Source organism: Hylaeus volcanicus, chromosome 4, assembly GCF_026283585.1.
Source record: "Hylaeus volcanicus isolate JK05 chromosome 4, UHH_iyHylVolc1.0_haploid, whole genome shotgun sequence".
In the NCBI taxonomy this organism is placed as follows: domain Eukaryota; kingdom Metazoa; phylum Arthropoda; class Insecta; order Hymenoptera; family Colletidae; genus Hylaeus; species Hylaeus volcanicus.
In genome coordinates, this window is record NC_071979.1 from 17420876 (window position 1) to 17438901 (window position 18026).

The 18026-nt window shown below is 40.3% G+C and overlaps 1 protein-coding gene across 15 annotated transcripts in view; it reads right to left on the minus strand.

Annotated features, from left to right (window-relative positions):
- Positions 1–4781: 4781 nt before the first annotated feature.
- LOC128875095 (neurobeachin) overlaps positions 4782–18026 on the minus strand; it is a 242142-nt gene continuing 228897 nt past the window's right edge. For 11 of the 15 annotated variants that reach the window (XM_054120434.1, XM_054120431.1, XM_054120430.1 and 8 more), the window contains 8 exons: positions 17259–17443; positions 16372–16591; positions 16224–16304; positions 14922–15089; positions 14553–14816; positions 14246–14442; positions 14031–14182; positions 4782–13292 (listed from right to left, as the gene is read on the minus strand). In XM_054120434.1, the coding sequence (XP_053976409.1) occupies positions 13202–13292; positions 14031–14182; positions 14246–14442; positions 14553–14816; positions 14922–15089; positions 16224–16304; positions 16372–16591; positions 17259–17443 (1358 nt within the window). In that variant the 3' untranslated portion in view covers positions 4782–13201. The remainder of the gene's footprint in view (positions 13293–14030; positions 14183–14245; positions 14443–14552; positions 14817–14921; positions 15090–16223; positions 16305–16371; positions 16592–17258; positions 17444–18026) is intronic. The other 4 variants (XM_054120442.1, XM_054120440.1, XM_054120432.1 and 1 more) reach the window with 1 other exon arrangement.

Consider the following 18026-nt stretch of genomic DNA (forward strand, 5'->3'; position numbering starts at 1 on the left):
CCCCACTTGCTGTCCGATCGAACGAAGCGAGCATAACACCGGGCGACGATTGTCGAACGACGCATGAAGTTTTCACGGACGATATTGAAAAAGATAATTGTCCAACGGACTAGCGTTTGGAATGGGGTCCTCGCTATAGCCAACACAGCAATCCGACGCGATTGTTGCACAGCGGACAAAAGGATTGTCGCGAAAAGACCGATCGAACGTGCAATGGTTCCAGTTCAAATTGTTTCAGAGTCGTTAAAACGCGATGAAAGTCGTTATTTTCATCTGTTCGCTCGTTTTACCTCGAGAACAGAGCTTTATTCGGAGATTGTAACTATAGATTTCAGATATATTATTTGGATGTCTCGAACATAAGGTTCAAAATTGCTGGAAAAGCAGATACATTACGAAGACCCATTCGTCAATATACTAAGTAACGGAAACACGACAACAATGTATACGTTCGAGTATAAAATAGAACCTCGATAGTTGCGCGAGAATGGTGTTGACAAGTATTTGTGAAAGTACTGAGCTGTAGATATCCGGACAAATTTGTATTAGAAGATTGCCGGATAACGAACGAAAAATACCTTTGAACCATTATTTATTGTACAATAAGGTGTATTATTCAAATGAAATTTGTCTCATTACTGCTGAGATGCATGTAAGTGTCGAGGTAGTCATTGTATTAGAATTAGAGACCCTTCTTAAAATATATAACTCTATTCTGTATGGATCGTACTTAACGTCATTTGTTGCTAGGTAACCATCCCTCTCACTTGTCATCCCGTGCAAGCATCGAAATACACGTGCAGCTATCGAGGTTCTACTGTATGCAAGACATACAGTGGTGTTCAAAAATATTAGACACGCAAAAAACTGTCAAGTATACGTCTATACATACAGTTGCCTACTATTTATATACAGGTGAAACAATATACGTATACTAATCGCTTCCGACATTGGTTCTCGCGAGTCTTCGACCTGCAACGATCAAATTCCCCTTACGTGCTTCCGGAATACCTCTTTCTGTCGATCAACTTACGCATGACACCGTGAAGAGAACGTTCTAACGACAATAAGCCATATTACCAGATAAACCTCTCCTTAGACTTTAAATAGCAATATTCCTAACAGTAACGCTGTATCGTTGTGTATTGCGCGAAACCAAACAAAATAACCAAAAGGAAAAAAAAAGAAATAATCAAAACAAAGAATAGATGTTTACTAATTCACGCTCCCCAGTCACTTTTCTGCGCAAATGTACTTATTTACAGTGATATAAACATGTTTAGGTATAAAGCTCGTCGAAGGGCACCGTTTGTGATAAGATTCCCGGACAGATGCAAAAGCAAGCGTGAATGCTATCATTCTCTTCTGAGCAGAGTAGCTCTGGAACTTATGTAGGCCGCGACACTAGCGCCGCCTTATCCCACAGATATTTAAAATGTCCTCACCTAACTTATCAGGCTCTGAAGTTAAACACTGTGAGGGACCTTTCCCTTCTCTGAAATGTTCTTTTGAAGACAAATGTTATTATTACGAATATATGTATATCCTGCCATTATTCTCTATATAACATATTCAGATATCTAAACACTCAAACATAGAATCAAGGAAATATGTAAATATTTTTAATCATAATTCTTTAAAAATTCGTACAATTTTTATATATAACTTCATAAATATTCTATAAATTTGTTATGGTACTATAAACTTTATAAATTTACGTAGCTTTACGTTAGCACAAAAAAAAACATATCATACAAATTGGTAAAAGGTGACCAACTAATATTCATTTTGACTTAATAATCTAATCTACCATGGGTGTCAAAAATGTAACTACCTCCTAAATCAGAGAGAGGCACACCCATAACAAAATTAAAGAAACTTTCTTCTATATTTATCGTGGTACTACCCGTTCCCTTCATACATAGTACAGTGCAGAGCTTTTCATCTCACAGGAGAATAATATTTGTACACGCCTGCGAAACGTGATCCGAGAAGAACGTAGATGTATGATGGATGCTCGACACTCGATCGTGTACTCGGTAGTAATGCGTGTGTACTGTGCGAATCATCGCAAAGCAAACAACAGAGATGGCCAAAACTCTTGTTTAAATAAAAATTTTGAATAACGTGTGAATGAAATAAAATACGAATTTGAACTATAGAATGAAATATTTGAACAAATCAAAATTTAACTATTTGATCAAGTGGACGTCGTGAATAAATTGCCATATGTTGATTATATTCGTTATCTATTACTCGAATAAAATTTGTCCCACCTCTGATAGAGAAAGATCGATTCGGAACACGTGTAGCGAACGCACTCGTTTCAAAATCGAGAACACTGGGTGTGCGATTGAAGTACAGGCTGATAGAATAAAATAGCGTGATTGCTCTATCGATACTATAGTCGACCACGAAACTGATAGTTGTTCGATTTGCTTAACGATCAGAGACTTCAATTTATAACGCGACACACAGAATGTACAGAATTGGATGTGCATGGGCGTCTCTGGACAGTGGATGCAGGATGAAGAATATAGAAGAATCGATAATTGACAGTTAGAGAGGGCCAAAATTCGTGATACAGCTGGGGAGTGATTCTTCATGTAAAATTAAAATAAAAATGAGGAATAACATTTTTGTTTAAGCGAGTCTTTGACTAGTTAAAAGCAAACAGGACCTACATATAAAATTCCATTCAACATTTTAATAATAAAGTTGAATAAATGTAGTTATGTATTGTTAGCGCGGATTGCATTTGGTTCAAACGCGTCCTTCTCGCGTGCAAACTATGTGCATTCTGTTCTAGAATACAGGTAATATAATACTTCATTTCAAACATGAAAGTATAAGACATGATTTCCTCTCAACACATATCGAGCCTATCAAAACTTTTCAAGACATCTATAAACAAAATTTGAAACCGAATATATCGAACGCCCATTGCTAACTGAAAGTATACCCGACCTATATCGACAAATATATTATGATACAATCGCAAGTGAACAAATACAAATATCGAATACCTAAGAATAGGTGATATTATAAGTAGTGAAACAAGACAAATGTGCCAAGATGGTAGTAGACGTAGCGTAGCATAGCATAAACTTGGCGCACATGTATGCTTTTCATAGTTTAATCCTCGATGTATATATTTGTAACGTCCTGGTACCAAAACCGTGTCCAGTCAATTTGGCTCGTGGCTGACTTCTCGTCTCGTCTGTTGCTCCAGCGATGCCCATCGCTTCGCACCAACAAAAAGAGATACAAATCGCTGTATTTTTCATACAATTAAAACGTTCTACTACAGACTGAGCTTACTGTAACTTTCGTAAGAACAATTCATGTACTATTTCACGATTGGAGCAGTCGTTCGATAAGGCTGACTACGAAGGAAGAATCTACTTGTATTGCGAGGAATAGTGAGGATAGCAATGGCTTTGAGAGCCTCCGTTAATTGATACGACTATGGGGCACGGTATATGATACTATTCCGTGCGAACAAATCGATTGCAACTCGATCTGTGTTGATTTTGAATACGGACAAGCGTTAGTCGAAGCTAGAAACGACACTCGATGTATCTAAAGTCAAAACTGTCCTGTATTCGTCGATGTACCGACAACTTTAGTCTGGCGTTTTTGTATCCGTTCCCGTGTATTCAATGTGCTTAGCGTCGGTGTTCGAGTTAAAACGTCGTTCTATTTTGTACGTCAAAACGTCGTTCGAGTTAGCATCGAGACAAGTTGTCCCGAGCAACCTTTCGCGAAATCCTCCTCCGCAGATAACGTCGTCGATCGACGACAAACAAAAAACAATGTCTCATGCGCGTGCATACATATCAATCGATGCAAACGAAACGGGCTGACACCAATCTCGCTAGAGAAGAAGTTTGGAGAGGGGGAGAGGCGACAACACGAGCAGCTAGCAGAAACGAGACCTTCGTTTAAAGTCTACTCTGATCAGGACCGGCACTGGAGTCTCTAGGGCGTTGGTATAACTTCCAAATGGAGAGATCTTTATTTAAAATTATATTAAAAATTGAAAACAAATGAAACCTTGGTTCTTCAGCTGAAAGTAATATGTTTAAAAGTTATGAAATCTTGATGATTAAATGTTGCTTAAGTCAGGTTAGAGTAATATGTATTGACCAAGATTTAATCGTTATTGCGCCAGTTGACTTTGGTTGTCTTTAAACTAGAAAGCTGATTAATAATGTAATCAGCTTTATCAGGATGTTTGGAAAGCTGGATACATTTGTTTGCTTTCTCATTGATAATTCGATCAGCCTCTACTTTATCTGATTGGAAAGCTACATTGATACGGTGGTCTTGTCCTCTGTGTTTATTGTTTTATTGCGTTTTCGTTTAGAAATACACTTAGTCAGAGGCGATGACTCGATACGGTGCACCGTTTACTTTCACGCAAAGCCGGTCCTGACTCTGATCTTGAAAGTGATATTCGTAATCGCATTTAGCCAAATTTACTGACGAATCAAATGAATACCACCCGGTACCGGTGATAGTATGCATTTTCTAACGAGTATGTATATCTGTGCTATATAATCAGGCACACAGTAGCCTCTTTCTGATTGTGAACGAAATAAATAAATCGGTACCATGTAGAACAAGTTGTTTCATTAGAAAAAGTGATCCTTTTCCTGTGTAGGGGAGCTGCAAGTCCATTGCATCTAAACATAACATAAAAAGCAGTCTAAAATAACATCAAAATGTGGAATCGAAAGATTTGGCGCATAGATCGAAAGTAAAGAAGTAAAACCGTCTCCAACATCAAATGTACTTTTCATTTATTTGACTACTTATCTTTACAGATTAGTCTACCTTATGCTAAGATACAACTTTCCCATTATGTTACCTCTAATCGAAACGTTACGATAATACTAAGTATAAAATAAGCAATAGAGCTTATATTGGTATGTAGCAACGACTTAAGTACCTCTACTTAATAGTACTCTTTTGTTTATTTTTTTTTTTATCTTTCTTAAAAGGTGCCGGGAGTAAACCTGCGTCGTCCGTGTCGTCGACGAAGAGACTGATCGACGTGGGTGTCGCGGTTACGAATTTGGCTTATTCATTTTGACTTCGTTTTACGTATCGGAAAATCATATTAGACAAGCATCGAGGTTTCGTTTAGAAGGTTAATTAATTGCAGTCATTTGATCGTCGATCGAACATCGATCCTCGTTTTCTTTCTCGTTCCATCTCGCTCGCTACATCCATCTACACAATCGTGCCCGTGAATCCGTGAAAAAAGTTAGGCCATATCGACGCTATTTTTCCTGTTTCCATCTTTGCTCTTTTTTTTTTTATTTTCGTCTGACTAATCGAAAAATTTGTGATACGCGTTCCAGGACGCTGGCTCGAAATTACGATCGACGTGACGTGTGGCGATGATATTAATCGAAATACAATGCCGCGGAACGATGTTCAGTCTTGAAGAAATGCAACTGCAGCGATCAACGCTTTGCCTACCGGAAAACCTTTTCACCTTAATTCTAGCGCCTACCTACGAAAGCCTGTCAACCCAACCATCGCTGACGACTCACGTGTGCGAGTACTCTAAGCTTTTCTAAGCACTAGAGCCTGGAGGTCTGCGGTCGTTGGGATAACGTTGTTTTTGGTTTCTAATTCGCGATACGGGGAAACAGACTAAGCTCTTGTAATAGCTACAGTGTGCACGCCAGCCCATATTAATATATACCAACATAGAAAGTTCTCGTTCGAGGTTTCATTTAAAAGCTATAGAATTTTGGTTACTAGGCCTGAATAAGCCGGTAGGCAGAGCGTTAACAGGTCTCGCGAACCGTATGGGCTTAAGCTTAATCCAGAGCGGATGGCTCAGTTTGTGTTGTAGCATTACGAATGCTGTACAATGTTTATCGTTATCGCTTATCATAAGAAACGGGCTCACGATTATAAAACGCTACTTGACGCGGATGAATCTCGATGAATCTCGCTCTTTTAGCGATCTACGGTTCCCTCGCTACGTGTTTCCCGAACTATTTCACTGTGGTTCGTTTTCCTCGTGCCTGTTCGCTCGGTTCTCTCTACGATATCGCGTGTATATTGACTTTTATCGATTGATTGGAAAATTACTTTGGCACAGCGGATTGAAGGGACACGTCGGACTGGAGGATAACCTCTGGTCTCGTTTTCGTTTCACTATCATAACTCCCTTCTCCCCACTGGGCTGTCAACCCTCTATTGCGTGGACAGAGTTGCATTTTGAAAAAAGAAATTACTCCTTAACTATCTATATATCTATGAATTAATTAACTTTTGAGTCGAAGGATAAGTATTAACAGAGAAACTTGTAGTTGTAAAAGGGTGAGACAGTTTGGCAGGCTTGATTACCAGCTTAATAAATTCTGGGAAACACTGGGCATTGATCGATCAATTTAATAGTGTTTGCTCAAGACTGCTACGTTGTCTACTTTAAACAAAATTGATCGTGGAGTTATTGGATCTCCCTATATGAAAGTATACATCCTGTAAACTTCTTCGATGGGCGTGACAGGGACCATTTCAACACTTTCACGTGAGAAGGAGATGCTGAGACATGCCATGGCGAAACCATTCGAGAGCAAAGGGTTAACAGTGTTTCCAATTGGCTGTATCGTGCAATAGAGGGTCGAATACTGAACGAGTTACAAATGTAACGATTAAGCGTCCGAGTATGTATCATTTCCGCACCATTTTGCGCGCGTCTCCTCTTCATCCGCCCGTGATTATGCTTATTAACGGGGAACGTTCGATTAATCTACACTTAAGTACGTTCTACGGGCAGCTCCGTATCCTTAACTCGTCAATCCTCTTCTTTTTCTTCGTCGTTCATCTGTCCGTTTGTCTCTTAACACAGTTTCGCCCAACCTCTGTGTATCGGTTTGTCGCGAACAACCGGCACGATACGGAAACCGTTTCGGAATCGAACCCTGAACGTTTCTCGAATATACAAATATTTCCATGTGTACACTAGCGTTCAGCGACTCTCGCGTTATTAATAGTTAAGTACAGTACAGTATCGAATTGTAACCACAAACGTGTGATAAGAACACTAACAATTATACTCGTAATTAATAGTAATTGAGAATAATAATTAATGTTAATTAATAATGAGAATAAAGTGTAGTTTGTTTAATCGATAATTATAGGCGAAACCTTTGTTTGTAGCGTTGTACTTAGCGTTATTTAAAATAGTAGCGTTTAACCCTTAAAGCGCGCGTGAGCGCGTGTGTGTGTGTGTGTATGTGTTTGTGTGTGTACCGAAGTTCGAGTTACGGACAGAAATCGACTTGTTCTCTTTTTGCATCCTTTTTAACTTCCTTTATATATAATAGCAATATGGAGGGAATTCACTAACAACTTGCTCGAGAAGTGCAGCGTTCTCACACACCTATAAACAAATATAAAAACTCCTCTGTTTTTTTCTTTAAATCTTTTTTGTCGGCTTTTTTTTCGATTTCGTTTTACCATTTTTTTTTTGTTTTTCGCGTTTTCTCGGTCACCACGAGCGCATTCTCGCCCGAGTTGCACTACTAGACGACGCGTTAGAAGCAGGCAATGCGAGGAGAATGTCGCGCGCGTCGTGATTTTGTCTGTTTTTTCTTCGTCGCTCCGTCATCTCTTCGCCGTTTTCCTCAGCCTCTTATATCGTAGCGAAAATAAGGTGTCGACAGTACGCATCTGTACATTAAGTACCATAAGTGAACAGTTGAACACGCGTGAAATTAACATTTATCCAAAGCACCAGGCACGATCCTCTTTCTCACGCATACACCGCAAGCTTGCACGATTACTCTCACTTACACACTCTCCAGCTCGATTTTGCGCTATTTTACGTGTAACTAGAGATGGGACTGATAGTACTATCGATACAAGAATATAGAGCATCATTTGGACATAGAAATGCTCTAACATCATCGATACGTAACCGTATCAGTCCCATCGCTACTCATCGTCCGCAGAGCTTCCTCAGGCACGCTCGTTTACTTCTCTCGACTCACGAATGGAACGATACGAACAATCATGCATAAGCACGCCCATTAACGAGTAGCGATAATACACCATTGTGTTTTTTCATTTTTTCGTATTTTTTTTCATCTCTTTTATCTTCTTCTTAACACGTTCGCCGCACACGTAACACCGTCCTACTCGCGTATAAATTCTACGATAGCGATTCGATCCGCCGATCGATCGATCGATCGATCGGTGGTGAACGGGTGCACAATAAAATTCGCGTTTTTTTTTGGCTAATTACAACGATTACGGTTACATTATCGTGAACTCCGCAAGCTCAAAAAGTGGATTGATCGCTAGAACGGCGGCACCATGCATCTTATTTTTATATCTACTACGTAGACCTGTATAATGGATTTAAGTGTAATTCGACATCTAAGGAATTGACACCGTCAGTGGTCAGCGGCGATCCTTCGCGCAAGTCCTGACTAGAAACGTTCTGAGAAGGTCGTAAGAGTGTCCTTTTTCTTGGGTTGTAATTTGAGAAAAAATTGTCGGACTTTCAGCTTTGATTTTAAGTACACTGTTGGCCATATATGCATGTGGGTACGACAGGAAATTATTTCCATTAGAATTGTACATTAAAGACTCTTAACTGCGTTTTCAGAAAGTGATCTGTACAAATAAGAAATAAGTAACATTTACTTCATACTTGAGCAAACTTAGTTGTATTCATCACGATCGCCTAGTTTAAATTCTCTTTAATATATTAAAGTTATTTTAATTATATGTTTTAAAAATCACATTGTTTAAGGACTACATTTATGAAATAAAAGGAGACACCAGAATGTAAGTACATTTCACTCGTGCATCAACGAGTGCTTCAAACTATGCCATGTACAGACGTGAGTATTTTTAAGTACTTCGTGCTCGCAGCTACGTATAGTGAATATTATTTTTTTTTTTATTACGCTTAGGTATATTTCATTGCATATATAATAAAATTGCGAAAATATGGAAATAAAATTTAAGTTGAATTGTTTTATCAGTGTCCTGAAAGATCACATTGAACATGATTGCAAGTAAACGTACATATAAATTATCTGAGGTAATTCTAAACTTCTCTCAACAAACAATACTCCCAAACGTTGACGTTTCATTTAAAATTAAAGCTAAAATTGAAGAAACCCTTCCAAAAATTGCAAAATCTTATATCACATTACACTTAAAGAAATGAGTATTGTGACCATAAATTGCCACCCCCTCCTTTGGGGGTAATCCTGCAGCAAACAGTGTACATACATCACAAAAATGGTTCTCTAAAATAGCAAGTATAGAACATATGAATAAAATTTCGCCTCGTCACTGTATATATGACTGACGACAATGTCGTTTTTCGAATTGTATCATTAAATCGAATTAAAATCGCGATGGTGCGCACAGCACAAACCCACGACGCAAAAGAATAGCGTCGCGACGACCACTGACGGCGGCCATAAACGCCCGCTCCGATTTATTCTCATTTACTCTGCATCCCTCTCACGCTATCGCCTCTTCGCGCCCTCGCTCCCTTGTCCTCCATTTCTTTTCCTTCTCAACACGAAGACCCTTCGACTTTGTGAAACATCACTGATCGTTACGAAAGGAAACACATCGAGATCTACGACAGCTAAGCGCGTGCGTGTGAAAACAATCGGCTCTCGTAATTGGACAGAAGAAATCGCTACTTGCTACCTTGGTAAGTGAACGAGACAATGGCATCTGTATCGAAGAACTCGAAGAATGTCCCTGGACGATATTCTATTTAATAAGTAAACTTTTTGAGAAAGATTCCAATAATTTGTGAAATTTTTACTGAAGAGGATTCCGAAAGAAATGCAAAACCTTTTTGTTAATTATGGATTAATGATGTCTAAAAGCATGAATCTTATTTATAACAATATTATTATCTCGAAAACATGATTTACGAAAAGACTGCTTTATTTCTCAAGAGCATTCTTCGTAGATCCTCGCAATACACGTAATGCCAATCGAACCACGAGTGTAAACAATTGAAGCTATGCACACGCATCTCTTACGACGCAATTACGCTATCTATACTCGCCCGTGAACGTCGCCATTTTTCAAGGAATGAGTGACTAGCATTCGTTCTACAGCGAAATGACGAGTAAACGAGAGTCGCTTGGATCATTCGCGAACGAACATACTCTATTCCTGTGCCTTGCCTTGCTTTCAGAACGTTCACACTACTTTCCTTTATCTTTCAAACTATTTATCTAGCAGTTGACACTATTCGAGTCTTTTGGGTAATATGTTGTGTCATCTTGAACAAGTATTAACTAAAGTTTCTTCAGAATTACAGGTTAATCACGATACACGTGACTTCTATTATATCATCAAATGATTTTGATCAAACTATAGCTTCCCTGAGTGCTCCTAGTGCATTCCTAGTTATTAGGCATTTATAACACAAACCATGTATTCGAGTAATAAAGTTCATCGACCCCTGGCCCACATGTGATTCAGAACAGTTCTCATCCAAGAGTCTCTGGCCCATATATGGATCAGCACAGCTTCCATTGAGGAAACTAGACGCTTTCTAGAACGTGCAAATTACATCTATGTTTGCTTATGGGGACAGTGAACGTGTTAACTCGGACACCCTACTTGCTGTCAATCGCATCCTCCGATAAGGAGACGCATGAACTCGAGACATTCAAACAAGGCTTCCCATCGATTTCTCTTGCACTTGCCCAAAAAGACACAGGTCATCGATCCAAATCCTAGAACAACGTCAACTACGAGAACACAGGTCGTGAAAGTCTCGAGTGTTTAATCGATTCGACCTCTTTCATTTCTCGTTCGAACCTAACTCCTGTATCTGTCCCATTCTGACACGCTCACACAAACAACGTCGATCCCAACCTGGCCAAGTGCCACGGTGGGATTGAACTCGGGATGTGATTCCTCGTTTTTAAGCCTATATAACGTTTTGTCTTGCTGATTAATTATACCTCGCGTGCGAAAATACCAAGAAATATCCTCGCAAAAAGTTAAGCTGGACGGCTTTGATAAAAATTAGGATCTTTTTCGAAGGACGTGAACGTCAAGGAATAGGAAGTGTTGCGGGGGCTGGTGATGGTGGATCATGATTGTGATGAACGGTGGCGTGTGTCTCAAGACGGGGGCGATCCAGCGTACGCGGCATCGTGGGAAAAGCGTCGATCGCCCCTAGGCGGGAGTGCTTCTTGTGCAGACCTGTACAGTGGACGATGCAAATATGGTGACTTTGGAGAGTCAGCAGAGTAACTATGAGGTGGCATCCTTGAGTGCGGGCTACCAGCAATTTGGAATAGACTTTGAGGGGCGCTAAGACTTGGTGTCGAAGTGGGTATATACTCAAAATGTTAATAAATGCAAAGGTATCCTCTATGACATATAAAAATCTATGAAACTTTAATATAATGCTTTGAGAAATAATTTGTCCTGAGAACAAAATATGGAACCCTCTATGACATGCAGAATCCATGGCTCTTTAATATAATGTTTTGAAAAATAATTTGTCTTGGGAGAAAATATGGAACCCTCTATGACATGTAAAAATCCATGACTCTTTAATATAATGCTTTGAGAAATAATTTATTCTGAAAAAAAGATATGGAACCCTGGATATAGTTTGCTAACCTGAACAAACCCATTTAGCAGTTGGCACTCAGCATGCTCATGGCCTCAGAGTCTTCTCGATACCGATTCAACAGGGTCGCTATAGTTGCACCGTTGATTATACACGTGACGTACTTGCGCCTATAATAACGTGTACGGGTAATTCGCGTCTGATGCCCGCGTTAACGTGCACATCTCGCGGGTGTGTCGTTTCTATGTATATACCGTAAACTGAATTCACTAAGTGCTTAGCCAAAAAGTGTCTCGTATCACGGCAATTACGACATCGGCGCAGAATACAATGGAAACAATTTCTCTGTCGAAACGGTACGCGTTTCTCTCCCCTGTCTTTCGCTCATTCGCTCGCCACCCTAAGTACGGAATTATCCATACATATATATAATAAATCATATATATATGTATATATTTATATATGTATATTTATACGTCGCAGAGATTATCGTATTTACAATGGGACGTTACTAGCGCTAGAGGTGTCGGTTGGCCGTTACCCCGCGCATCTCGCGGCGGGAATTGCGAACGCGTGGTTCGCCTTGCTAGAGACTGTTCACGATTTCCTCATCGTGCTGTCCGCGGATCTGTCATTGGACCAGCGTGCTTAGGGCTCACCCATGATATGAACATTCCATTGCACGATACTTGGGAGAGGTCTGAAGTAATAAAAAGCATAGTCCTACAGGCGAGGAGTCGTTGATTTTTCCACGCGTCTTGTGGGTAGAAGAGCGGTCCACGATCAAACTTTCGTGTCGATATAAGCATGGATGAGAAGATGAGACCCGAGAGGACCCAGACCACCGTCTTAATTGTATACATCTTGGATACCTCTCGAGTCTCATGTTATCCGTTCACTGTAACATGGGTGGGCCCTTACCATCGCGTAGGGTGTATCCAAGAATCGGCCTTTGAACGTCTCGCAAGCGTAGAGATAGATCCGAGTCTCCGTAATTGACTAGCGTTGAGGGACGCGTCGGTTTTAATCCCTGTCTTAAATGTTCACTTCCTCGAGCTCCGGGAGCCAAACGACGCATCCATCCGGGATCTGAATCACGGAACAACGCGCCCTCGAAAGCTCTAGACTGGCTCCCATCGAAGCTTCGTTCTACTGTTCGCTTGCGCGTCGCCGTCGATTCGGTTCGCGTCACGGAAGCACTGTCTTGAATTGTTACGAGTCGCGGAAAGCGAGTTATTGCTAAACGCTGAATATCGTGAATACTTGCTGCACGGCGACTACTCTCAGCGGCCCTCTATCTGATTGTAATAAACGGTTACGAAAGCGTCGTTGCTCGTTGCTCCTATCTCCAAATATCTCGAACGCATCGCGCGATAACTGCAGGAGATCGTGCGACGCGTTCGTTACTCTTGTTAGTGAAATCGTGGATCTGTTGCTGCCGAGTACACTTCGTGGTTAGATAGTTCTGTGACTGTCACCGTTGCGACGCATCCATGGCTTGGGGGAAATCCGTCGGTGTTGTGCAAAAATGCCAGACAACAGCTGGAGTGTGCTCGTGCGAGTACGATTCTGCTAGACATACGCGAAGCAGTCTCAGTAACGTTGTTGGAACTCGTGATGCCACCTGTTGAAGTCGATGTGGAAGATCACGATCGACCCGTTTGCCAGACCGGCCAGGAGAAACCTGAAACAGGGGATGAGTATACGTTGAAAACATTTGAAGATCGTGGGTAAATGATCGAGGGAGGGAGGATATACCCCGGAGGTGGAAATTCATAACATGCGTCTTCTACCTCTCTCGTTAATTAAAAGGATAGAATAAATTGATACATGAAATTGTAAATAGAAGTGGAAGCTACGCAACCCTTAGAGGAGCAATATTTACTTATAACATCGTAACAAAGCGTTTATAAACAAACTTCATATAACATTTTTTTCTTGTTTTCACTTGTAAATCATGCTCTTACAATCTTGGCGGAAAAGTAGCAAACATCCTGTATAAGAAAAAAAAATTGTTCCTTGTATAGTACAATATGCTTTACATTCTCTATAAATTGATATTTTTCAAAAATTCCAGAAAAAATTGTTATGCACATTGGTAATCTTTGTCGTGTGTGGAGAAAGGTACCAGATGATCTCTTCGCCCTTGAGCAGCTCCGTGGGTACACAAACGCAGATTTCAAGTACCTACTTTATCGGCCAGAACTAACAGAAGTCGATAAGGCGATTTTACTCGCCAAATGTCATTGTACCTTGTACAGAGTGCGCCATTTTAACCAAATTACAAATGATCTTGGATTGTTTATGTTTAGTAACATTATATGTATAAGGTTCGTGATTTATTTAACATTTTGATAAAGATTCTCTATATAATATTGGATTTTGATGATATACATTATCAAAGATGTTCGATTGTACTCACTTTTGGTCATGTGAGAGTGCCAGAGAACGCACGCTGCTTTCGCAAGCTGGGAATGCGTAAAGGAGAGCGAGGTTGAAAGTCCTCCAAACTTCCACGATCCGTTTATCTCCTCCTGTCATTAAGTATTCGCCATCTCTGCTGAGCAGCAGACACTGAAAGGAATAGAAAACCATAACACGAATGTTAAAGATTAATCAAAGGCTGATTGAGGATACCTGAAGGTTATCGTTATGAGACTCATGACGAAGGCGTTTCCCATTTATGGTAAACGCTGCTATGTGTCCACGTTCGTAATTCACCACAATGACACCTTCTCGCGACATCGCGATATTTTCAGGCGAAGAGAATCCATTCGGGGCTTCCAGCGACCTCAAAAGGTCGCCAAAGGTTGTATGCACCAGAACAGGTCCATCTGTAAACAGTAATGACTTATTAAATATCGATCTCACTTTACACGATGCTCCTTTGAAACTGAAAATCGACATAGAAGACCACGGATAATTGAAGAAGATGTATAATTACAGTAAGATCCTGAAACAACCAAGCCCAACTCGGCAGATATAACAACAGCCGTCACTGGCTGCTCGTGTCCAGTAAGAGTCGCTCTGGGCGCTGGAGCTTCGCCTTCTCCAACAATTGTTTGCGTTCTGGCGTTCCAGTGCCACAATAACACGGTGCAATCTGCGCTGCCAGATGCTATGTAACAGTCGGAAGTGATGTTGCATTCGCTGCGCGACAAACACGTGACGACTCCATAGTGGCCGAACACTATCTGCACAATCTTGGCTGCAATATAATTGTTTTGGGTATTAACAGATTCTATAGTTTCAGATTAACTGCTCAGTTTTGGGTCAACATCTCAATTACAACCCTTATCGTCAATATCATTACCAGTTTCAGTGGAAAACACCCGGAAACTATTATCCCAGAAGCCACAAGCGACCAGGAATCGACTGTCCACCGTGGTGACGAAGCAGTTGCTTCGAATCTTCAGTTTTTGGCTGAAGTTGTCACCCAAATGTCGACGTAAGGTGGGGTTTGAGCTGTTCGCTGCTTGTGCTGCAATAAACGAATCCGTTCTAACCAAGCTACTACGAATATTCGATTGTAGTACATTCATCATTTCAAAATTACATAAATATGTGGTGCTCGTCGTAATAAAATATAAAAATAGGAGTTTGATTGTCAAAGGAAGCATTAAGTTTGGCCTAACTATTAAACGTTCCAATCATATTCTTGCCGTAGAGGATCTGGGAGTAAATCGAAAACCTTACAACTAACATTGAACATTGAGAATGAACTAGAAACATTTGTATGAATATTCATAATTTCTCTTACTAGAATATACACACACATAAAAGGTTGCTTTTATTCAAATTACCTGCCACTTTATATTCCATTATCGATATAGGAGGCCAGTTTGTCATGAGGAATGCCAGGACAAAAGAACGATTAGAACTTAGGAACACAGTCAAGTAAATTGTACAGTCGGCCTCATAAATATTCGTACCCTGTATGTCTATTAAAGAAGTTTGTCTAAATTAAATAATATGTCCGTTTTTTTAAATATACGTTTCATTATAAATAGCGATGCGCACGAGACGAGATACTCAGAAGATCGAAGGAAGTTTGATTCCTTCTATCTCCGAGTCTCCAGTCGCAGCAACCTCCACGTGGTGAGACCTGGTAATCGGTATTATTCATGACGAACAAACCTTCGTCGCGAGTAATAGCGAGCTAATGGCTGCGTACTTGGAATAAGATCTTTAGATATAAAAAGTGCAAAAGGGCAAAAGTGTAAAGTGTAAAGTGTAAAGTGTAAAGTGAGACTAGATATACATATATTAACAAGGGCAACACCGAAGAGCCGTGGGTGGTACTAATGGTCCGTAAAAGAACAAAGTATACAGTATATAATTAGTTTTCAGAAAAATTCATTTTTATATATTATGTATTAACATTAATATATTTTGATTGCAAAATGTTAGCCATTTAATTTAGACAAATTCCTTCAATGAACACGAAGGGTACGAATATTTATAGGACTGACTGTATATTAATGTAAACGGTATTTCTCATATTTAGTGCTGATTTCTATGATTAACCCTGTGCGAACAAAAATTGGGGGCACGATGGAACTTAATGCTAGTTCTGACTATCGAATTCCTCTCATTAAATTCTTGTGTCACTTACAGAGGACTGGGTCCATGGACAGCGGTTGGTTCGCAGCCTGAGCCTGCGGAGTGTCAGCGTAGCTAGGCGATTGCACGGATGCTGTAATTCAGTTTGTATTAGTAATTAATTTCAACAGAGATGAACTCTGCACGTCTGCTCGGCTTACCAGCGTAGTTGGTGTTCCATCTGTTGACAGCAAATTGCTGTCCAGTGGTAACAGTGACAACCGATGGCAGAGGCAGCTGGGGATACGTGTTGGCCGAGATATGGCATATCGGCGAATTCGATGGGAATTTAATCGTCATGCATACATCGTCCGGAATGCTCGAGAACATCATCGGTGACTGCAACATGGGTGGCAACGTCTTGTCAAACTTCGCGGTACTCTTCACGTTCGGAACGTTTGAACAGAAAGAAAAACGTGCATTGCACGTATTTGTAGGTATATGCGAATGACTTTGATCGATCTAGCGAACGCGCTGTGCAGATGGCTAAGTTGGTGGTCCACAGGGTAGAGTCCGGAATACAAGTAAGGATTCTATAGGATGTTCCATTTCTTGCGATCCGTGCGATTATTTTCGGAATTTTTAGAGAAAATGTTTCTAAACGATAGCTAGACTGTTTTTAACCACTTAGCTTATAATGTCGCACCCGAGACGTGATATACTGACCGGGCCAAACACCAACAAGACGTATCAGAGACGTGGTGGACTAAACTAAATATTTTTCTAACAATTCCGAAAATACTCGCCTTGCTAAGTTAAAATGGAACAGATGGCTTAATAATACTATGAAAGTCAACTGTTCTATTTCTGCACTCGCAGGAGTGCTACTCTAAATGTACTCTAGAAGTAGCGTACTCTTTAGAACTCATGCCATTGATAGAAATAATCAATTAAGAGCTCTACCTTAGGATGAAGCTTTCACCAACGTACCTCGATACTAAATACCTACAATACAATGCACGCTCTTCTTTTTACAAAGTTCTACGAGATACTAAACACTGGTGTCACTCGTAAAAGCATGATGTATTGTGAAATGAATATTGTTTACCAAATGCATCGCCGAGCTCCGCGGCGGATGAGGCTCCATCAGAAGCTGCGAGGGAGTTTGGCCGAAGTTTCGTATTTGGTTTTCTATGGCTTCTCTTATTACTGAGTCTGTTATGGTATCTAAATCTACGCTGCCCTCGTACGTTAAATAGTAGAAAACGTTTGTTGCTCGAATAGCTTCCGGACCTTAAAGAAACAGAGGAATTACTTTGAACAACCATATTCGTTCCAACTTCTTTGTTCACTCTCGAGAGTTCAATCCAGTTGTATAATTTTAAATACTATGCTCGATAACTTCCAAACTGGAGTTGACTTATTCTAAGAAAACGGGAGCAATACTCCACACTTTATTTCATTCTACTGTCTACTGAACAGCACCGAACACAATGTAAATTCGTATCCCCATTGTCTAACTTCGAATAATATATTCAACAGCTACTACAAAGCATTTCACTTTCAGAAGATTGGATCAACTCAATCTCCATAGTCTACTTTACTTTCTCGTCTATTCAATTATTTAAATAAGAGTCCAGTTCAGTAAATACAAAGTAAACTCTCATGGCCTACGAATACTTCTTGTTCGCTTTCTGAGCCTGCTGTCGATTGCTCATGGCCGGTATTTCCGGCTGTACATTCGCGCAACCGGCTGTAAACGTGTTACGTATTACGGGGTGGCACGCATTGTCGCGCCCGGCACACGTGCCTAATTGGTTGAGACAAGACCGGGAGGAAGCTAACTAAAAACTAATTCCTTCCATACGCGCGGCGA